Source organism: Bos indicus, chromosome 15 (genome assembly GCF_029378745.1).
Source record: "Bos indicus isolate NIAB-ARS_2022 breed Sahiwal x Tharparkar chromosome 15, NIAB-ARS_B.indTharparkar_mat_pri_1.0, whole genome shotgun sequence".
NCBI classification, from domain to species: domain Eukaryota; kingdom Metazoa; phylum Chordata; class Mammalia; order Artiodactyla; family Bovidae; genus Bos; species Bos indicus.
In genome coordinates, this window is record NC_091774.1 from 54,614,767 (window position 1) to 54,637,354 (window position 22,588).

General features: G+C 46.9%; 2 protein-coding genes and 1 long non-coding RNA gene across 8 annotated transcripts in view; 1 reads left to right on the forward strand and 2 right to left on the reverse strand.

Moving 5' to 3' along the window:
* The window catches only part of LOC139187341 (uncharacterized), a 34,657-nt gene extending 33,995 nt beyond the window's left edge, over positions 1–662 (reverse strand). Inside the window, exon 1 of the long non-coding RNA XR_011570893.1 lies at positions 582–662. This is a non-coding gene — a long non-coding RNA (uncharacterized lncRNA). The remainder of the gene's footprint in view (positions 1–581) is intronic.
* The window catches only part of RNF169 (ring finger protein 169), an 87,562-nt gene extending 82,685 nt beyond the window's left edge, over positions 1–4,877 (forward strand). Inside the window, exon 6 of the mRNA XM_070803897.1 lies at positions 134–4,877. Coding sequence (XP_070659998.1) covers positions 134–1,318 — 1,185 coding nt within the window. The 3' untranslated portion in view covers positions 1,319–4,877. The remainder of the gene's footprint in view (positions 1–133) is intronic.
* A 4,220-nt stretch (positions 4,878–9,097) lies between these two features.
* Positions 9,098–22,588, reverse strand: part of XRRA1 (X-ray radiation resistance associated 1) — a 67,679-nt gene continuing 54,188 nt past the window's right edge. For all 6 annotated transcript variants that reach the window (XM_019975732.2, XM_019975731.2, XM_019975733.2 and 3 more), the window contains 7 exons: positions 15,786–15,879; positions 14,895–15,010; positions 11,853–12,194; positions 11,103–11,301; positions 10,265–10,380; positions 9,961–10,066; positions 9,098–9,569 (listed from right to left, as the gene is read on the reverse strand). In XM_019975732.2, the coding sequence (XP_019831291.2) occupies positions 9,316–9,569; positions 9,961–10,066; positions 10,265–10,380; positions 11,103–11,301; positions 11,853–12,194; positions 14,895–15,010; positions 15,786–15,879 (1,227 nt within the window). In that variant the 3' untranslated portion in view covers positions 9,098–9,315. The remainder of the gene's footprint in view (positions 9,570–9,960; positions 10,067–10,264; positions 10,381–11,102; positions 11,302–11,852; positions 12,195–14,894; positions 15,011–15,785; positions 15,880–22,588) is intronic.

The following is a 22,588-nucleotide window of genomic DNA, read 5'->3' on the forward strand; positions in this document are numbered from 1 at the left end:
TACATTACTTAGACTTGTATCACCCGTTATCTTTTTTCTTACCCTTCTCTCCTCTACCCCTCTACCATCAAGAAGGAATGATGAAGAAAAAGGTTATATATGTATGTATACATAGTCTTCTAATCTCTTTCAGGCCACAGCCATGACCCCCACCTCCAACCCCATCATCGGTGTCCTGCTGTCCACCCGGAACCACCGCTGCCTCTCGGCTCCCGACCTAACCGTTGAGAAGCGCCTGCCCTTCAGCTCCCTGTCAGCCTTGGCTTCCTTACATAAGCCAGAGCGCTCTATCAGCCCTGAGAGTAACGACAGCATCTCAGAAGAGCTAAACCATTTCAAGCCCATTGTCTGCTCACCATGTACTCCGCCTAAGAGGCTCCCTGATGGCCGCGTGTTGAGTCCCCTCATCATCAAATCGACACCCCGCAACCTAAACAGAAGCCTGCAGAAGCAGACTTCTTATGAGGCTAGTCCACGGATCCTCAAGAAGTGGGAGCAGATCTTTCAGGAGCGGCAGATCAAAAAGACCCTTTCAAAAGCCACCCTCACCTCCCTGGCTCCAGAAACAGGGGACGACTTACTGGTCTCTGAAGTTACGCAGTCCAACAAGGAGAAGCCTCTTCTGGCTTTAAATACAAGACTGTCCAGTGGGCAAGTTCTCTCTGAATGTACGGGACCTACCGCCCCTGACCTTGATTATTTTTCCTCTGTTAGTCAGACAAAAGCAGAACAGGGCAGTGACCGTAAAAAGAACACTGAGATCCCATTGGAAACCTGCTGCTCTTCAGAACTCCCAGTGGGGGCCAGTGGGACTTCTTTGGAGAGAGAGCAGTCGGAAAGGTCAGGGTCATCCCCAGATGCCAAGTTAGATAAAACCCGTATAACAGCAAGTATGAAAATCTCAGCAGTTAACTCAGTGCTACCTAAAAACAGTGTTTTGGGTGGGGTCCTCAAAACAAAGAAACAGCTGAAGACAGTGAATCATTTTGATCTGCCTAATGGTGTTCTGGCAGACAACCTAGGTGATGAGCCACTTCCTTCCTTGCGTCGGGGCAGGAAAAGACGCTGTAAGACCAAGCACTTGGAACAAAATGGCTCCCTTAAGAAACTGCGACAAAGCAGTGGTGAGGTGGGTCTGGCCCCCACAGACCCAGTGCTGCGAGAGATGGAGCAGAAATTGCAGCAAGAGGAAGAGGACCGGCAGCTGGCTCTGCAGTTGCAGCGCATGTTTGACAACGAAAGGCGGACTGTGAGTCGGCGAAAAGGAAGCGTGGATCAGTATCTCCTGCGGTCCAGTAGCATGGCGGGGGCCAAGTAGCACCTGATGAACAGCGTTACCTGTTTTTCTCAGAGGTCTTTGAGCTTGATCATTTATCATGAAGAAATGAGTGTTCTCACTTTGGGTTTCTTTTAATGGCAAAACACTGTCAAGTATGATTCTGAGAGGTTTGGGGGCCTTTGTAGACTATATCCAAGGGAACTCTGTCTCTGCCTCCCTGTGACCCAGGCCAGAAGCACTCCTCACTCCCTAGGGTGGCCCACCCCTTAGGGTATCCGGGCCAAATCTGGCAGCACCTGCTTGGCATGAGATTCAGGAGCAGAGTGGCTAGGGTTAGATGGTAGAGGAGAAAGGGGATGCCTTCTTACATTGATAGACCTCCTGACTTCTTTCAGCAGGTGGTGTTTTAAATCAGCCTTGCAGATAAAAATTAGTTCCATCTTTTTTTTTTTGTTTTTTCCAAAGAAGTGCAACAGTGTAGTTCTTTGGCAGATCCAAAAAGATTGTGTTCCCCCTTCTTACCTTTGCTTCAAGTATACCTAATGAAATCAGTTTTTATGCTTCTATAAAAGTTAATTTACATTCCTTGTTTAAAAAAATAACATTTGATTAATACTATATAGTTGGCAGACCACATTCATAGTCATTGTTTAATTTGGTCTTTTCAGGAGACCTCACATGTAAGTGGTATTAGCCCCAGTTTCTGATGATGAAACTGCATTGCAGATGTTCAGGTTCTCTCAACTACTAAGGGCATACATAGCCCAGACTGATTGCTGGGTCTCCCAACAACAAATCCCATGGATTTTTTCCACACTTAAGAGGTTGCCATAATGGACAGCGATCCAAGGACATACCAGGGGAGCCTAGAGAAAGCTGGCTGGGCTTTGAATATTATTGTACAAAATCCACATGCAGATAATTGAGATTGACTGGAAGTGCAAACATATACTGTACAGTTATCCACATTCCTCCAGTTTACAGCCTTCTGTTTTCCTGGGGTTCCACTCTGTTAGATAAACTGATTGGACCTCATTATTACTCTCCTTTTGGACAAGAGTTATCTGCAGTGTTGTTCTAAAATCCAAAAAATTTGCCCAGAAGTCAGGCAAGAACAGTACTGAGACTCCCTACTGTGGAAACACGGTGTCTAGCTGGATGCAGCTGGTCAATTCAGTCCCATGGACCTTTGGGGTTTATTTTCCTTAGCAGGTGACACCGTGTGTCTTTTGCATCTCTGGTGGTGCTTGGTGCTTCTGCCCATCTGGGCTCATTGAGAGTAGGGATTAGGATAGAATTTTAGGGAATCTCTGGTGGACTGGCATTCCCTGTGCATGTATGAGCTGTTACTATAAAGTCATGTGACTGGCATTTTAACAAGCCTTTCAGATCTTACATATCCCAGTGTACATTGTCCCCCTCAGGTGGCCTCAGCTGGAGGCTGCACGGTTTTTCCAATGATGTTGTCTTTGGTGAAAACATTTCTGGAACTGTCCTCAAAGTCTGGAGACATCTAGACATCTAATAGTCAAACTGGAAAGGACGTTAATAGTTGTCTATTCCAGCTTCTTCTTCTTACTAAGGCAGAAGCTAAGGTCCAGAACAATGACTCACTTATCCAGATCACAAAGGATTTACTGTATCACCTACTTTTGATTCTTCTCAGAAGATTTGCCTCCCTTCTTCTCTTTAATCTTTGGGTTATAGGAAAGATAATTTTAATTTGAAACTAGTCAGAACCTATTGGAAACCTTTGGAACAGAAAGTAGGTTATCAAGAGGGTTGGAGTCAGAAACGAGGTGCAGCTGTAAAGCAGTCAGAGCCGTTTTCTTGGGCAACTCATACACAATTCCCAGAGGAGTTCCAGAGATGTCTGAAGTACCTGGGTAATCACTGAGAGATGTGGGGCCTCCTCAGTGACTACTTTGGTGGGGAGTGTCACTCACCTGAATGTATGTGTTCTGTGTGTCTGTGCGTGCACACATGCAGATGTGTGTTTAGAAAATATACACTCATCTCATTACTTCATTTTCATACCACTTCAGTTTTAGGTCCTCCCAGCAACACAGGCCCTCCAAAAGCCGCTGGAGGGCATATTGGTGCCCAGGATAGAAAAGCTGGCAGTGGTCTGTAGAGGGCAGGGAGGGTGACTTACTAAATGCCCTCAAAGAAGATGTCAGTTACTGCCATTTCATGGTGTTCCTTTTCGATCTTAGTAAATGTTATTGGAAGGCTAGTCTCATTGGTAGTAGCAAAGACACTTATTTTTCCACTTGTCACCTTTTTCTGTATCTCCAATAATTTGAAAAACTTTTCAGTTGGAGCTAATTTTAGTTTTTGGAAAAAAAGATGAATATTTTTAATAGAAAATATATATATTTTAAATATTTCCCCAAACTAATACTTTCATTTTAAGAAATTGCTTAGTAGTGACAACAAGTTTTAGTGTCAGGTTACAGAATGAAAATTTGTTACGTGAATATTCCAAAAGCTGAATCCAGTTTAGTGACCCCCTACTGTGGAGCCTTGAATGGTACTGACAGTTGTTTCCAGACTTCCAGCTGAGCAGCAGTCCTTCAAACACAGGCAAAGTAAGCTAAGGAAGGAGGAGGCTTAATCTTTCCTCTTCCTGGCTTTGGAGGAGGGTAAAACCACTAAGATATTATCTCTATTTTAACATGCTTCCCATACTTAACTACTAAAACCTGAACACTTCTTTCTGAAAGAATTCCCCTCCCCTGTTGCTTAATTGTGAAGTTGGTCACAAATGGAGTTGTTGACATGAATTCTTTAGAGAAAAAGACACGGAAGGAAAACAGAATGATGGGGAGGGTTTGTGAGCTAGAATGAAAGATACGCCATCTCCCAAAACAAACATTTCTCACAAATCATTGGAATCTGCTTCACCATAGAAATTTCCCATGTTCTGTTTACTCTGTTCCTTGTGTATATGCATTGTGTTTTTTCTTATTAAAGGGGAAGTTATGAGAAGTTGGAGGATGGAGGTCATTCTAATGGGAAATCCAAGAAACATGGTTCCTGAGAACGGGGCTCGAAGCCCTTTTTTTTAACAAGTGGGAAAGATACTTTGGGAACATGTTCATGATCCATTGATTGTATCTGCTGGAAGAAGTTATCTGGGCCTGTTGGGTTGATGTCAAGTTTGGGGATTATGTATCCAGCCCCTGGCCCCTTTCATATAATTGCCTCTTTTTAGAAGGTTGATTCTTTTTGGCTGAAACTTCCCAGGAAAACCTTTTGTAAATGGCTTCATTTATTTTTTTAAATGGAATCCTTAAATTTTTGCCTGGAGGAAGCACTAGTGATGAATGCCTTCTGTGTTTTTTTGGTTGTTGTTCATTTTCTCTTAAAAATGCCCTTAAGAGATTAAAGCTGCTTGATTAATTGCTATGTGATTACAAACTGACTAAGATGGAAAGAAAGCTGCCACTGGCTTGACTGGTGATGCTGATGACCGAAGGCTGTGCTGCTCATCCTTTCTGTTCCATTTGACAGATATTTCCTGAGTTTCGAACTTTTGCCAGCCCTGTGCTGGGTCATGGATATAAAGAAGGAAAGGACAATCCGTGCTCTTGAACTCAGCGTCTCCTGGAATGTATTTGAATGTATGTGTGGCTGGAGAGTTCGTTAATGGTTTCGTAGAGGGCCATAGTGATGATCTTGGGTGGCCCATTCAAGGTACCATCTAGCACCCTTGGACATTTTAGATACCCCCCTCAGTTCTGTGAACCTGACTGCAATATTGCTTTCTGTTTCTGAAGTACTTTTACCAGAGGAGAATGATCTTTCTCCTCCCACGATTATAGGACAAGTATAGTTCTCCAGGAGCTGCTTTTAGCATAAAGCCCTGAGAAATGAGGAAGACTGTGGATCACTGACATGGCCAGAGGAGGTTCAGATCTCAACTTAGCAACCTACCAACCTCTCCACGAACCAGACCTCTCACCAAATCTGGCAGCAACTTGGGATTCTTTGCCTTTTTCTTGCACAGCTTTCCATTGAGATAGAAGGCCAGCTGGTGGTGAGGGGAAGAAAAATGAAGGCTGGATCATAATCACAAAATGTTATATAGCTGGAATGGGCATGGGAATTACCCAAGTCACACTATCCCACCTGATGCCCTCCTTCTCTTTAAGAAACAAGGAACTTGGGGTTCAGTGCCCTGTGTCATACTTTGTACTACAGTTATCTAGGGTCTGAATGAATAGTCCTCTAAGTCCTCTAAGCTGCACACACACACAATTTGCTCATGAAGGAGATATCCAAATGATTATTTTAACAGCTTTTTCTTCCTGCTTTTTTTCAGATAGAATTAAAATGTACCCAGATCCCTTGAATACACACCCAGGTAGGGAACCGCCCGCCCCCACCCCCACCCCCATAGTGAGAGTAATGTGAATGTGAAATCTTGGGAAGTGATATATTTTGATTGAACAGCCTGTCATTTTTAACTACCAGGGATTAGAACCCAGTCAGCCCTTCATTTTTCTTTGAAAATCAAAAACTCCATAGAGACTTAATTTTTCTCGGCCAGCCATTTCTCATCAACCCACAGATTGGTCATTTGGCTTGGCTTTTAGAAGTAAATATAGCTACTTATGTTGTGACTCAATGAGAACGACTTATTCTTGTGTCAATGAGGAAGCAGGTCTGCTTTTTATTTTTTGAGGGGTGGGATACTAGGAAAAGAGGCTGCTTGAATAGGCTTTCCTCCAAAGATGATCCAGAAATGCATCTTGACACATGTCATCCACAGCTAAGATACATACACAGAAGCCTTCAGTTTAGAAACTGGTTATATTGGATGAAGGAAACGTGCCAAGACTGAATGTGCACGTTGTTCTATGTATTATCAGTATTTTTTTCTAAGAAAAATATTTACACACTTTGCTTTGTGAGTAAATGCTTCCTCAATGCCTTGTCTCAGTAGTTGTAGGAGGCAACCTCAAACTGGGGTGCCTCCCTTTCTACCTTTTCTGGGGTCTTAAGAACTAGTTGGACAAAGCCAAGGCAAAGCCAGGCTTGTTCTTCCTTTCCTCTCATTTAATAAAGGGTAAAAATAGGGAGTGTACTCCTCAAAGATTGAGCCATGAGAGCTCAAGAGCAGCTTTTGGGCCCTGGCTCCAGATGGTGGCATATTCTCCCTTATTGGCCCTGCCCTCTCCCTATGCTGTGCCACCAGGGGCAGGGGCTTTTGCTCAGTGGTTCAACCCTTAACCTCCAACAGAACCTTAAAAGTCCCAGTGAGAATGGATAATTATGTAAGGGAAATGTGATTGTCTCAAGTGCCAGCTAATGGATTTTCTTGTCTGTGTGTGACTGATGTACTATTTATTTACTCTTAATTCTTCATACAGTTATCCTTAAGGCCTTATCCCCTTCCACCCAGAAAGAACATAGTTTGGATTTTGGTTTTATTCAATCTGCTGTCTTCAGTAGAGTACAGAAGGGGCCTGGATCCTTGGCAGTGCCACTGCTAGATGCCTCCTCTCCAACTCTTCAAAAACAGCGTTTTGACAAAGAGGACTCAGAACAGGGCATGCCTATCAGGAATGCTTCTGCCCACACAGGACCAAATGGGATGATGTGTTATTTGAACAGTACTGAAGTGCATTCCTCAATGTAGGTTTGCCAGGCTGAGGAGAGGCCCAAGTTGAGAATACAGTAAAGCAAACTCATGAACTGTTTCTAGTCAAAGTCTTATCTCTGGAGAGCAATCTCAGGCAAATCTGAGCTAAGTGTAGACTGTATATGAGTTCTGGTGCCATTTTTGCTCTAGAAGATGCCCCATATTGGAATGTCTTGCTTCAGCATTCAAAATGATAGGAAAATCAGTTTATTCAGATGGTATCCATGTGGAATAACAAAGGTAAGAGCATCTGATGGCTGCAGTCCATGAGGTCGCTAAGAGTCGGACATGACTGAGCGACTTCATTTTGACTTTTCACTTTCATGCATTGGAGAAGGAAATGGCAACCCACTCCAGTGTTCTTGCCTAGAGAATCCTAGGGACGGGGGAGCCTGGTGGGCTGCCGTATATGGGGTCGTACAGAGTTGGACACAACTGAGGTGACTTAGCAGCAGCAGCAAGAGCATCTGCTGTAGATAAGTATAGCCTCTTCAGGATAGTCTCATACAAGTAAAGGACTGGGCTGACTGGGCAGAGAGAGCAGATATGCTCTGGGCCAAAAAGCAGAGTCAGGATTACTGAGGGACTTGGGCAGATGCTTAGCCCGATGACTTGAGCCATCCAATAGTTTTCCCAACAAAGGAAGGGACAGCCTTCGGAGGGAATGAGCTCCCTGTCACTAGATGTGCAAGCACAAACTGAGTGATCTGCTGGGGAGACGGCAAGAGACTTCCTGCCTTGAAGCTGGGCGAGCGTGTTCTCAGGAGCCTTTCAGGCCTGTGAGCTTATGGTTTGATAGGTGTTTCTGGCTGAAGGGAGCATCCCAGATCTCCTGAATTCGAACCTAGTGAGGTTTACAGCGTGAGTGTTGGGGTGGATTCTCTTTCCTAACGTTAGCAGAAGGGTGCTTTTGGGCCTAGGTGATCCAACGTGGCAATTCAGCAACAGGCCCCAGCACAGGAGTGCCGTGGAGGGTAGCACTGTAGGTGTTACCTGAATCGGTCCCGGTGCCTGTGTGAGTGAGATGGAACTGACTTTGGAACTTGGTATGTCTATGAGAATGTGTGTGATTGTGCATGAGACTGTCTGAACTTGAATGTGTATGTCTGGTATGATACAGCTTGGTGTAAATATGTATCTGGCCCCGTTTGTGGCTGTGGTTGAGTGTGATGACATGCGAACACTTGTGTCCTAACAGTCTCACACTCAAGATACAGCAGACACTGCACCACAGACCTGTGGCGACCAGACTACTTCTGTAATTGCCTTAATTACACCTTAGATGTGAGACTTTGTGCCTTGCCATGGATCCTTCATTTCTATGCCACTGCTTCCTGGACCCTGGGAACTATAGGCCTGCCCCAGGTCTGACTTGTAGGCACCTCTAGGAGAGCAGTCTAAGGAGCAATCATTGGCCAGGTGACTAGGTCACACCCAGTGTCCGTCCCAAATTCAGCCGTCTCCAGAATTCAGCCCCAGTGGCCTTCTCCTCTGCAGCAGGCACGGAGGACTGCACGCACAAGAATGGAGCAACCCTTTAGGTTGCCTTGACCAGAACTAGCTTGCTTACCCTGCGTCCACGCTGACCCTGCACAGTCCACAATCCAGTTTTAGTCACATCCCACTGTACTTTCACATGGGACTTTGGTTTACATCCTGGATTGGAAGACCTTGGGAAACTCCATGTAAGCCCTTCCCTCAACTTGTCCCAACTTTGTGGTGATGTCCATCTAAACAAGGAAATCCCCAGTCCTCTTCTCCCTTCCATTTGCCGTCACAGTGGAAAAGGCTACCCAACAGAGACAGCCTCAAGGATTCCAAGGGCCTAGAGGCCTCAGCTTTGCACCTGAGCCCTGCTCCCAACACACACACACACTATTGGACCTGTCCCCCACCTCCCACACACACACACACTTGGCTGGCACACACACACACGGCTGTGGGCAAGTTAACCTCTCTGAGCCTTAGATTCTGTGCTGCTTCTCTGCTGCATCGACCATTTTGTGTCTTAGTGCTTACCCCAGCTCTGTGGGATTACCGTGTTATCACCTGTGTGACTCAGGCAGGTTTCCCATGGGACTCTTCAGGATGTGTATCAGCTGGGGTTTTTTTCCCCCACAATGGAACCACCCGGCCCAGGCTCCAAAAAGGACTGAGGGCTACCTTGCTCTATGCACTCACTCTTTATTGCTGTTGGACAAAGTGCTGATTCCTGCCTGGCCCAGGAAGGGGAGGTCCTGACCAGCTCCCCCTCTCTGTGGCCAGCAAGCAAGGCTGAGCAGAGCTCGGAGACCCGAACCTGTCCCAAGGGGTGGTCAAGGGTGTGGCACCCTTGCGAAGGGTGCAGGGCACAGGCTAGTTGGCACCCATGGCCCCATGCACAGCCCTAGCCTTTCAAGTCACTGGCTGTGGGCTCCTGGTAGAATTCATCCATGAATTCGAGGAAGCGGCCCAACTTAGGCTGGCTCCCGCTCAGTGCTGGGCGGGCCTGGGGTGGCGCTGTGGTCCCAAACACTGACCGCAGCGAGCAGCGCACCAGCCGCCGGTAGCGCGCACGGAACTCCTTCAGCAGCTTTTTGGCCTCCAGGAACTGCTTCTGGTTCACCAGCCGCTGCTCTGTCCGCTGGCGCAGGACGGCTCCTGTAGGGAGAAAAGCCAGGAGGGACACCCAGATCACCTGGGGTCCCACCTATCCCAGAGCAGTAGGGACTGGGTCCAGAGTCCCCCATAAAGTGGGATGGAGTGGGAAGAGGATGGTGAGGGCCTGAAAATGGCCTCTCCAGCTCAGGCACTAGAAGGCCAGAGGGATGGCCTTCTGAGTCTGTCTCAAGCCGTTGGAAACATGCTGTGTGACTTCAGGCAGCTCTCTGCTGCACTCGGCTCACTTCCTCCATCTGTACACAGGAAGGTCGGGCAGATGCTCTAAAGGGCTCTTCCTGCTCCGACACAAGCCCTCTGCCTTATCCCAGAAGGGGAGCAAATGTCTAGACCTCAGAGCCTGGCTGATGAGGACGGGGGGCCTGAGCCATACCTAGTGGTGCCTCTGTAATGTTCTGGGTGTCCCGCATGCGAATGAGGATGTCATCCAGCAGCTGGGCTCGAGTCTTCCGTCGGGGTGGAACAGGGATCCTCCGGGTCTGACAGGAGGTGAGAGAGCAGAGTGTTAGCACAGGCTCAGACTTTCGTGGCCTCACCTCATTCAGTCACAACGACAGGCAGGGGAGAACTAGGGGCACTAGGGAAAAGCATGGCTCTTGGAGGTCCCAAGTGACAGCCATTTCTGTTCCTTAGGGTCCCCAGGGGCAGTTCACATGCACAGTGAGGTGGAGGCTTACCCGCTTCTCCTTGGGAACATAGTGCTTCTGCAGAGTATCCAGCCTGGGCTTGCTGGAGCGGTACACGAGTGGGTGTTTCAACATGTGCTGCAAGGCCTGTGCATTCTTCTGGATTCCTAGGTCAAAAGGACAAGGTCAAGTCAAGGCACATCCCCCTCCTCCTGGATGCCTCCCCTGACTTCTTCATTCCCCATTTCATAGCAGCCCTGGGTAAAAAGATGGGGGGCGCCAAGAAGACCCTTTCTAGCCAAGAAGACACTGTTCCCATATCCTGGCCTGATCTGTTGTGGTGCCAGAGGTACCATCATTCAGTGAACAGGTCCTAATGGAAAAACAGCACAAGAGTGGGGAAAGGTAACCCATTAACCTTGGAGGGTCACACTGCAGAGACTGACACCCACAAGAGCACAGCTGGGCACCAGTGCAAAACACATCAGTCCAAAATAAGGGGTGTGAGAAGATGCTGCCTCCCTTGTCTCCAACCAAACAGGGAGGATTCTGGATGTTCGGTTTAGGGATTACCTGGGCTGGGGGAGGACCTGGGGAATCTGACTAGTCTGGGTGTTTATTCATTAAACCCTTCCTGGAGAGACTTCCAACCAAAGCAGGTAGGTCCAGAATGGCTGGAATCTCTGAACAGCTGTGATTCCCTCAAAACCAATGAAGGTCCAGGCCAGGGCTCCTGACAAGTAGGGCTCTAAACCAGGACACTCCGAGGGGCAGATGGAAAACAGCACCCTGGCCTGGAAAAGAGTGTTGGCACCAGCCTTGGCTTTGCCCTCACTTGCTCTGAGTCATGGAGAGGGCTCCCTGCCCTAGAGACATTCTCCTCACATACCTTTTGGCTCAACGAAGGTGGGGTCAGGCTTGGCTGTCAGCAGCTCCTCATAGCCATGGTACTTCCTGGGGAAAGAGGCAGATGGGGGCTTCTTCTGAGTCCTCTTTGCCTCTCTGGGTGCTGTGGATGGTGGTCTTTGTTCTTTCTCCTTTATCTCTGAATCATCCCTCTGGAAGATGGAGGAAGACAACCCACTGACCTGTGCCCAAGAAGGAAAAGAAAATGCATTCCGTTAACACCTCTGAGGTGTGTGTGGGCCCCCATGCTGGATCCTGTTTAGGGCAAGAAGCAAGCCTGGGGTGAGAGGAGGCAGACATGAAAACAGACACTGACCATACACTGAGATAAATGCTGTAATAGACGGGAGCACAAGGGTGCTGGGTGAGCCCACAGAAAGCTCTAAAATAGCCCAGGAGGCCAGGAAGCGTCCTGGAGGGATTGTTACCTTAGCCTGAGCTAAGTCTTGAAGAACCAGGAGAGCCCTTCCCAGGCTGGGGTTGGGGAATGGTCTGCCAGTGATGAGAAAGGAGGACTGTGATTTGTCCCCATGGGTGTCCCTACCAGTAACCTTGGATCAGTGGGGGCTGCGAACTCCCAGAAGGGGCTTGCAGGCCCTGCCAAGGGTGCCGCTCTCTGGTTTCCAGATCTGCCCTGTGCTTAGTTCTAGCTGCCTAGAAGGGCTGCCTAAGGGCTGGACAGGAACCCATGGGAGCTGGGAACAGTGGGCGGGAGCAGGTGGGGCGCAGGCACCTGGGTCAAGAAGATGGACTCTGTGCTCTTGGTGTCCTCATCTGACAGCTGGTCTGCGCTGAGGCGGCCGGCAGCATCGCTCCGGGGGGACGTCTCCTCACTGTGCACAGTGGAGTCGGAGCAAATGGGAGGCAGTGGCACGAAGGTCCGGTGGGGCATGGGAGGGCCCCCCAGGCCCTCGATGGGCATCTCTCGCTCCACAGAAATGGTTTTGGTGGGAGGCGGCTCCGTAGTCAGCTCTGCCTCTGACTCCAGCATCTCCTTTGAGGGAGATTTGATCATCACGGATGGGTGAGGGAGAATCATAGGCTGCTTTGGCACCTTGGGAACTTGAGTTTTCACCTGTCACGGGAGAAGGGCTGAATTGGTCTGCTTCCTAGTCAGAATCTCTGTTCCTGGACATAAGCAGCCTAAGGCCAACCAGTACAGCAGTCAAAGCACTGGGGTAGGTCTCATGGGGAGGGAAGGGACAAAAATCACACTTAGTGGGCATCTACGATGTGCCTCGTACATGACATGTTACGTTTTATTTACACCTCAAACTACCCAGTGAATAAATGTCCTCATTTTATAAACAAGAAAACGGGGGCTCAGAGAGGTAAAATGACTTGTCCAAGGCCACAGAGTTATTCAGTGGCAGAGGCTCTGGGCCTCATTCTGGATCCCTGACTGTATCACTCTGCCCCTCAGTAGCCTCATTCCTCTGATCGAGGTGTCCTGCAGTGCCATGACTTTCCTCAGGGACTCCAAGGAGGGCCTGGGGGAGATGGCCCCACATTTTCTGGAAGGTGGCAGCACCAGGCCTCTATCAGGGTGCCAGTCCCTGCACCTTATACAAAGACCTAAAAGGCAAATCTCTCTCAGGGTTTAGGCCCAAGGAAATAATACTTTCCCACTGCACTGCTCAGCTTTCTTAGTTAGCAAAAGCCTGTCACCTCCCCTCCATGCCCCTGCTCATCTGCCAGGAGAGAGCCATGCGCCCAGCTTCTCTCAGCTGGGCTTAGTCCTGCTTCCCCTCCCTAGTTACCCGGTGGATTGCTTATTCTCTGTCAGAAGTCTCTAGTCTACTTACATCTGTACTTTGACAGGCCATGCAGTGCAGTGGAAAGGTCTCAAGCACACTCTACCTTTTGAGCTCACACAAGGGGAAAACAGTCCCTGCCTGCCTATCTTGCAGAGTTTTCCCAAGTGAGATCTCAATGGTGTGCTCAAATGTGCCTGGTGAGCTAGGGAGTGGGAAGGATGACTATTTTATACAATAAGGTTCTTTTTAAGTATATCCTTTTTGAAATACATAAAATCTCAGTGTTTAGATTTGAAGCCTGAGGGACCCAGTGTTTTTTCAGAAGCCATGCCTCACAGTGGCCAAAACAAGTGCCATTATTTGCCAGCTGATGGGGAAGGGGCCACATTGACTCCTCCCTCTCTCAGGTTTGTGCTGGAGGAGTGCTGGGGATGCTCTTCCTCTATCCCACCACCACTCTCCTGAGCAAAGACTGGGTAATCTGACTGGCCAGAGGTTGAGAGTCACTGGGTCCTGTATGCTGGACTGCTGAGCAGGCCGTGTTATCTTCCATCTGTGTTCTCACACAGAAGCCTCACACCGTTTTCTGGTTCCACGTTGGGTAGGTCCAGGCCTGCTCTGGCAGGTTCTCCATTTTCTCCCTGTCCTGTCCAAGTCTCGTAGGAAGGAGTGCCAGCAGCCTTGGTCTACGTAACTGAGTAAAAGGCTGTACATCCACCCCATCTCTGGGAGCACCTTGGGGACATGCAGGCATCTCCAGCCTGCCTGCAGCCCACACCATACTCTCCGCGTAGCCCGTGCTGGAGGTCAGACAGCATTTACAGAGCGCTGATTCGTTTCTCATGTGGCCACTGGTGTGTGTGTTTATCCTCCATTAGTTGCAACGATGGTGGTGCCCCTGGACCCCAACACTCCCTTTTAACAAGTAAGTTATTTCACCTCTCTGAGCCTGCTTCCTTCTCTGTGGTGAGGATTACGGGGGAGTGCGTGTGCAAGTTCTCAGCATGGGTGCTCTGTACACAGGAGACAGGATTACGTACTGAGCATCTGGCTCACCCCGATTCCACCCCTCCCCAGCTGCCTGACGGGAAGGGAAGTAGTAGGACCCTTAGAGGAGGCAGCAGACGGGGGGCAAAGATTATGGAAACCCTCTGGATTTCTATTGCTGGTTTTAAATGCTGCTCTGGTCCCCTGAGGGCTCAAGACAAGAGCTTGGCTGTACACAGGCAGACTCTAGGGGGAGGGGCCTAGGGAATATCTTTATTTAACTTCTGGGGTCAGCAATGCCCAGTCCAGCTTTTGGCTGTAGGAAGACAAAGTTCAGGAGGGAGAAGCATTTCACAGAAATTTCTGAAATCCTTTGGATGAAAGAGGGATCTTACTTTATGGCATCCCAGAAGTTAAGTCTGGACTACTAGCTGAGGGGAGGCACCGAGGGGGCGGACCGCTCTCCACACCAGGAAATGCTTCCCAAGAGTCAGGCAGGAGATGCGTATTCTAGGGCTGGCACAGCCCTTCATGATACCAGGGGTGATGTAACTTGCCCTGGTAGGGGGTTTGGGAAGTTAATAATGTATCAATTTCATCCAGTCCTCTCAGCAGCTCAGAGGTTTTAGAGTTGAGAAGCTGATGCTCAGAGAGTGGAAATTTTGCCCAAGTTTAGGCAGTTATGAGAAATGATGGCACCAGACTGACATGTGGGTCTTCTGACTGATTTCCCCCCGCTTCTCCACAGTGTCTTTCTTGGACCTCGGTTCCTCTGGAAAATTAGGGGATCAGACTCAATGCCCTCCATACTCCTCCCTACTCTAATTTTTGGGTGTCTGACTGTCTTACCTCTCCTGGATATATCTGTATGTCATACAGTGAGGGAAGGAGAAGACAGCACTGCTGCTACAAACCTAACAGAAGGCTCCCAGGCGTTGTGGGTGGGAGTGGCTCTGCTGCCAGGCTGATCTGCAGCATTAAAATAGGCTCCACTCCCTCTGGGCTTGGGGGTCCTGCCTTTGAAGCCTTACCTTCCGAGAGTCCTTCCGAGGCATCAAAATATGATGCTTAGCCTTTACTATCTTCCTTCGAATTAAGTGGATTCCCAGCCGCTCCTGGAGGAAGCTTTTTAGCAGTGGTGGGACCCCTGGAGCCATGATGGGAAAATAAGATTATTTTGTTAGCTAACATTTACTGGGGGCTTCTATGTGCCAGGCACTGTTCATGTACATGTATAACCTTACTTAATTCTCACACCAGCCCTAGGAGGTAGAAACCTATATCATGCCTATTTGACAGATGAGGAAACGGAGTCACAGAGAGGTTAAGGAATTTGCCCGAGGCAATGAAGACAGTGTAGAGCAGAGATCAGAATACCCTACTGTCACTCCAGAGACCCAGAATTCTAAACGCCTCCAGCTGCTGCATCTTGGACAGTGGGCTCCACTAGTGACGCGGCAGCTACTGCGTTCAGGTGTTCTGGGAGGGGGAGGGCTCTGCAGTTCGGCTTCACGCTCCTCCCCAGCTGGGAAGTGGGGAGTGAGGTCGCAGCAACTTATCCCACAGAGCAGAGTGTCATTATGGAGCTCACACAGGATCTAGATAATTCTGTGTTGCATTTCCAGTGCTGCCTTTTTTTTTTTTTGCTGTGTGACTTTGGGTAGCCTGTGATTCTCTCTGATCGTCAGTTTCGTCTTCTGTGCATAAGGACGATAATGCCTGCTTCTCAGGGCTGCTGCTGGGATGAGTCAGTGCGAGCATGTGCTCAGCAGCCTCTGCTGTTTTCTACAGCCGCAGTGCACTATGAAGCTTGTCCACCCGTGACACAGAGCAGAGCAGGGCTTGGCACTGAGGCAGGGATGAGGTTCTCCACACTGCTTCTTGGGGACTGGGCTCAGGGGGCAGGTTTGCGGGTACCATACCTCGTGTATGGGCCACCAGAGGGTTGTTGTGAAAGATGAGCTCACAGAGAGATGGGAAGAGAGCTACCGGCAGGATGGCATCTTCCTTTGCAATCTGTAAGGAATGCAGGAGAGCATCAGATTGACACCACCCCGCACCTCTGCCCAACTGCTTCTAGGCCCTACAATGCAGGGCTGCATGCCTGCAAGGTCTGGGGTGGGAGTGGGGCTGGGGGAGTGAGGCTGCTGGGGACAGGACTTACTGCTGGGACTGTCTTATCTCTGCAATTTCACCTAGTCTGACCTAGTCACAGAGCTAAGAGAGGGCATCCCTGAGATCCAAAGGATGGCAGGAGGCGATGAGTGAATGCAGTGGGGGATGCAGTACGTGTCAAAGAAATCTCTGTATTAATCGAAACATTCCCTCTAGTTTCTGGGCATACAGCTAGACTGTTTCTTCTTGCCTCCTAGGCAGCTAGACGTGGGCCTATGACTCAGTTCTAGCCAATGCCACCTGCGTGGAAGTGATAAATGGGCTATGCCATTTCCAGGTGCAGCCCATTCAAAACCTCCTGCAGGATCCTCTCCTCACTCATCCATCTTTCCACCAGTTGTGTGCATGCATGCTCAGTCGCTAAGTCGTGTCTGACTCTTTGCAACCCCATGGACTGTAGCCGCCCAGGCTCCTCTGTCCATGGGATTTTCCAGGCGAGAGTACTGGAGTGGGTTGCCATTTCCTGCTCCAGGGGATCTTCCTGACCCAGGGATTGAACCTATGTCTCCTGCATCAGCAGGTGGATTCTTTACCACTGAGCCACCTGACCAGTTGCATAGGATTCAGTAAGTTCTCTTAAGGTCCTATGGGATGACAGAGCTATGGCCAGAAGAGATCTAGGTCTCTGAAGAATCATATGAAAGGCCACCTACCAGCCAGGAATATCCACAATGGGTTTTGTAAAAGCAAGAAATACACTTTTGCGTTCATTGACATTTTTAGTTTGTCACAGCAGGTAGTATTACTTCCTCTAATGCAGAGAGGAAACATTCCATACAAAGAAGAATGTGTGAAAGATACCACAGCAAAGAGGAGAAACCCTGTTGGATGGATTTAAAGAAGGCTGCTGCTGCTAAGTCACTTCAGTGTGACACTTCAGTGTCCGACTCTGTGTGACCCCATAGACTAGTGTGACTAAAAGCAGAGAGAAAAGGTGGTTGGTGCAAAATGAGACTGGAGATGCAAGTATGGGCCGGACCAAAGTTTATTAAAGATGTTGGTCCATAGAGAACCTATTAGATGAATTTTTAGAAATATGAAGACCTAGGCTATTGCTTCAGGAGGGGGATCCAGATGACAGAGTAAAGAGGATATGGAGCTCACCCCCCCTCCAAACACATCAAAACTATATCTACACATGGAACAATTTTCATGGAAAACGTTATGGCATCTGGCAGAAGAGCTCCTAAACCACCAAGGCTACAAGAGAGACTCCCACATAATCAGGCAGGATGAGAAGAAAGGCACTTGGTCAGGATCTGTGTCCCTGGGAGGGGACTAAGAGGAAGAGGGAGACGGCGTGGTGGATACTATCCCAGGGAGTGAGGGGGTCAGGACACAGACAGGGTGTCCAGTCCTGGGGTCCTACACAGAAAGGGCAAACCCTGTGGCTGTTTGGAGAAATGCTGGGACAGGCTGGAGAAAGGCTGAAGCCTAGACTGCACTGGTGAGGAGGGTGTGGGTGCTGGCTCACCCACAGACAGGGCAGGGGGTGGTCTACCCTAGCAGCTGCGGCCATGCCACACTCTCAATCTGAGCTGAGTGAACACCCCAGGCCAGCAGTGGATCTAGGGCAGTCAGGTTCTAGGAAAAGAATCCATTTAGGGATGCAGAGGTGGTGCGGGGGGCCTGGTGGGCAATGGTGGCCACTGCTGGCACTTACACAGAAGCAGCCCAACTTCCTACAGCTTGAGCAGCGCTTCAGTTCCCACAAGCACAACGCCAGGATTCCCAGTCCCAGCCTAGTGAAGGCTCCAGCCCTGCCCATTCTGTGCTACAATTAATTGTGCACTAGATCTGGGCCGACCATAACGGGGGAAAGATGCAACTTGGACTGCAGCTAAGTAGAACTGCAGACGCCTACACAGGCACAGCGCTGGACCTCTGTAAAGCACAGGAGCCCCTTACTTGTGCGCTCCCCTCCTTCAGGGCAAAGGCCCCAGTGTGGGAGAAGGAAAACCACACACACTTAAAGGGAACAGACTCAGCCCGAATCAGACCCTCCAGGTTTCCACCCCCGCAGCTAGGCAGCAGACCCTGCCCCTTGACAGAGTAGCCTCTGCCTCTGCTGGTAGCCTCACTCTCTGCTGGAGTGCCAGCTGACCCACACCAGCCCCACCCTCTATCATAGAGGCCAGCACCCCTGAGGAAAGACTGGGCTGCTGTCCACCTCAGATCCAGCTCTCACCTCAAAGACACTGGGGACACCCAGCCAACATATGGTACTCCCACATAAAAAACAACCGTTCCAGACCAGGGATTGGCCAAGATGGTGGAGTAGAAAGACCCTGAGCTCACCTCTTCTCACAGGCACATAAAATCACAACTATTTACAGAATGACCATTGATGACAAGCACCAGAACCTACCAGAAAAGATACAGAACCAGCCTGCCAAATCCATTAAAACAGAAACAGCAATTTAGGCAAAATGAGGTGAAACAGGAACATGTTCCAGATGAAAGAACAAGGTAAAACCTCAGAAGAAAAACTAAGTGGATATAGGCCATCTACCTGAGAGTTCAGGGTAATGATCATAAGGATGACCAAAGAACTCAGACAAAGAATGCATCCACAGAGGAAAAGCTGGAAGTTTTTAAACAAAGAATTAGAAAATATAAAGAACAACCAAAGATGAAGAATGCAGTAACTGAAATGAAAAATACACTAGAAGGAACCATTTACTACCATTAACCCAGCAATTCTACTCCTGGATAAATATCTGGGAAAAAAAAACAGTAATTTGAAAAGGTACATTCATCCCAATGTTCACAGCAGTATTATTTACCACAGCCAAGATAGGGAAGCAACCTAAGTGGCTATCAACAGATGAATGGATAAAGAAGACGTGATACATAGATATACACAATTCACTAATACTCATCCATAAAAAGAAAATCTTGCCATTTGCAGCAACACAGATGGATTTGGAGAGTATTATTCTAAGTGAGATAAGTGCGATGCAGAAAGAAAATATTGTATGATATCTTTTATATGTGCAATCTAAAAAATACAGGAAATGAGTGAATAAGAAAGAAGCACACTTATAGATACAGAGAACAAACTAGCAGTGACCAATAGGGAGCGGGAAGGGAGAAATATAGGTGTAGAGAAGAAAGATGTATAAACCCTTAAATATGAAATAAGTTACAAGGATATACTGTACAACACAGGGAATACAGGCATTATTTTATAGTAATTCAAATGAAGTACAACCTTTAAAAACTATAAATCACTATATTGTACACCTGTAACATATAATGGGCTGGAAAAAGCACAAGCTGGAATCAAGATTGCCGGGAGAAATATCAATAACCTCAGATATACAGATGACACCACCTTTATGGCAGAAAGTGAAGAGGAACTAAAGAGCCTCTTGATGAAAGTGAAAGTGGAGAGTGAAAAAGTTGGCTTAAAGCTCAACATTTAGAAAACAAAGATCATGGCATCTGGTCCCATCACTTCATGGCAAATAGATGGGGAAACAGTGGCTGACTTTATTTTCTGGGGCTCCAAAATCACTGCAGATGGTGACTGCAGCCATGAAATTAAAAGACGCTTACTCCTTGGAAGGAAAGTTATGCCCAAGCTAGATTGCATATTCAAAAGCAGAGACATTACTTTGCCAACAAAGGTTTGTCTAGTCAAGGCTATGGTTTTTCCAGTGGTCATGTATGGATGTGAGAGTTGGACTGTGAAGAAAGCTGAGCACCGGAGAATTGATGCTTTTGAACTGTGGTGTTGGAGAAGACTCTTGAGAGTCCCTTGGACTGCAAGGAGATCCAACCAGTCCATTCTAAAGGAGATCAGTCCTGGGTGTTTCATTGGAAGGACTGATGCTAAAGCTGAAACTCCAATACTTTGGCCACCTCATGCGAAGAGCTGACTCATTGGAAAAGACCCTGATGCTGGGAGGGATTGGGGGCAGGAAGAGAAGGGGATGACAAAGGATGAGATGGCTGGATGGCATCACCGACTCGATGGACATGAGTCTGAGTGAACTCCGGGAGTTGGTGATGGACAGGGAGGCCTGGCGTGCTGCGATTCATGGGGTCGCAAAGAGTCAGACACAACTGAGCAACTGAACTGAACTTACATAACATTGTACAGCAAGCATTCTTCAATTTAAAAAATTTTTTTAAATCACACCCAAAATATACCTAGGAATAAACTTAAACAAGGGTATGAAAGACTTGTATTTGGAAAACTATAAAACTTTGATGACGGAATTTAAAGATGATTCAGTGAAATGAAAAGATATCCCTTGATATCTTATTATTATTAAAATGGACATACTACCGAAAACAATCTACAAATTTAATGCAATCCCTATCAAAATGCCCATTACTTTTTTCTGAAGAATAGAAAAAATAATTCTAAAATTTTTATGGAATCAAAAAAGACCCAGAATTGCCAAAGCAATCCTGAGGAAAAAGAACAAAGCTGGAGGTATAATCCTCTCATACTACAGACTATACTATAAAGCTATGGTCATAAAAACCATGTGGTGCTGACACAAAAATACATACATCAATGGAATAGAATAAAGAGCTGTGAAATAAAGCCACACACCTACAATCAATCCATGACAAAGGAGGCAAGCATATACAATGGAAAAAAGACAGTCTCCTCAATAAGCAATGCTGGGAAAACTGGACAGCTTCGTGTAAAAAAAAAAAAAATTAGAACATTCTCTTGGGAATTCCCTGGCTGTGCAGTGTTTAGGACTCCATGCTTTTACTGCCAAGGGCCCAGGTTACTTAGACGCTGGTTGGGGAATTATGATCCCACAAACTACATGCCATAGCCCCAAAAATAAAAAGAACATTCTCTTACAACATATACAAAAATAAAACTCAAAACAGTTTCATCCCCTAAATTTAAGGCCTGAAATCATTAAAGTCCTAGAAGAACACAGGTAGAACACTTTGACGTAAATTACAGCAATATTTTTTTGCATTTTCTAAGGCCAAAGAAAGAGCAAAAATAAACAGATGAAGAAGTCTAATTAAACTTAAAGCTTCACAGCAAAGGAAACCACTGATAAAACAAAAAGGCAATCTGTGGAATGGAAGAAAATATTTGCAAATGATGCAACTGACAAGGGGTTAATATCTAAAACAAACACCTCATACAACTCATTATCAAAAATAAAACCAAATAATCCAGTTGAAAAGTGCGCAGAAGATTTTTGTTTTGCTTTCTACCACTTTATTTTTTTAATTGAAGGATAATTACTTTACAGAATTTTGTGGTTTTCTGTCATACAAGAATCAGCCATAGGTACACCCATGTCCCCTCCCTCCAGAACCTCCCTCCCCATCCCACCCTTCTACTTTATCACAGAGCCCCTGTTTTGAGTTCCCTGAGTCATACAGCAAATTCCCACTGGCTATCTATTTTAATATGGTATTGTAAATTTCCATTTTACTCTCTCCATACATCTCACCCTCTCCCTCCTCTCCCCCGGCCATGTCCATAGGTCTGTTCTCTATGTCTGTTTCTCCATTGCTGCCCTGAAAATAAATTCATCAGTACCATCTTTCTAGACTCCATATATATGCATCAGTATATGATATTTATATTTCTCTTTCTGACTTACTTCACTCTGCATAACAGGCTCTAGGTTCATCCACCTCATTAGAACTGACTCACACGTGTTCCTTTTTATGGCTGAGTAGTATTCCATTGAACATATGTACCACAGTTTCTTTATCCACTAAGCTGTTGAAGGACATCTAGGTTGCTTCCATGTTCTAGCTGTTGTAAATAGTACTTGGGCAGAAGATTTTAATAGACATTTTCCCAAAGATATACAAAAGGCCAAAGGTCACATGAAATATGCTCAACACCACTAAGTATTAGAGAAATGCAAACCAAAACCACAATGAAATATCACCTCACATTGTCAGAATGGCTATCATCAGAAAGTCTACTAATAACAAATGTTGGAGAAGATGTGGAGAAAGGGAAACCTTGTACACTGTTGGAGGGAATGTAAATTGGTGGTATTGGCCATAAAGAAAATGAAATAATGCCATTTGCAGCTACATGGATGGACCTAGGAAATATGCTTAGTGAAGTAAGTCAGAGGAAGACAAATACTATATAATATCATTTATATTGGAATCTAAAAAATAATAACAAAAGTGAATGTATATGCAAAACAGAAAGTCTCACAGATACAGAAAACAAACAAAATTAGGGTTATGGGACTAAGAGATATAAACTATTATATACAAAATAGATAAGCAACAAGGATATACTACGTAGCACAGGGAATTATACTCATTATCTTGTAATAACCTATAATGGAATATGATCTGCAAAAATACTGAATCACTATGCTGTACATCTAAAATTAACACAATATTGTAAGTCAACTATACTTCCATAAAAAAATATGAAGACCTAAATTTGACAAGACTGGGAAATGGATTATTTGTGTGTGGGGAGGAGGGATTTTCAGGAGAGAGAAGTATCAAAGATGACAACCAGGGTTTGACTCAAGTAGCTGAAGGAGTCAACAGCCCAAGTAACTCAGCTATTGAC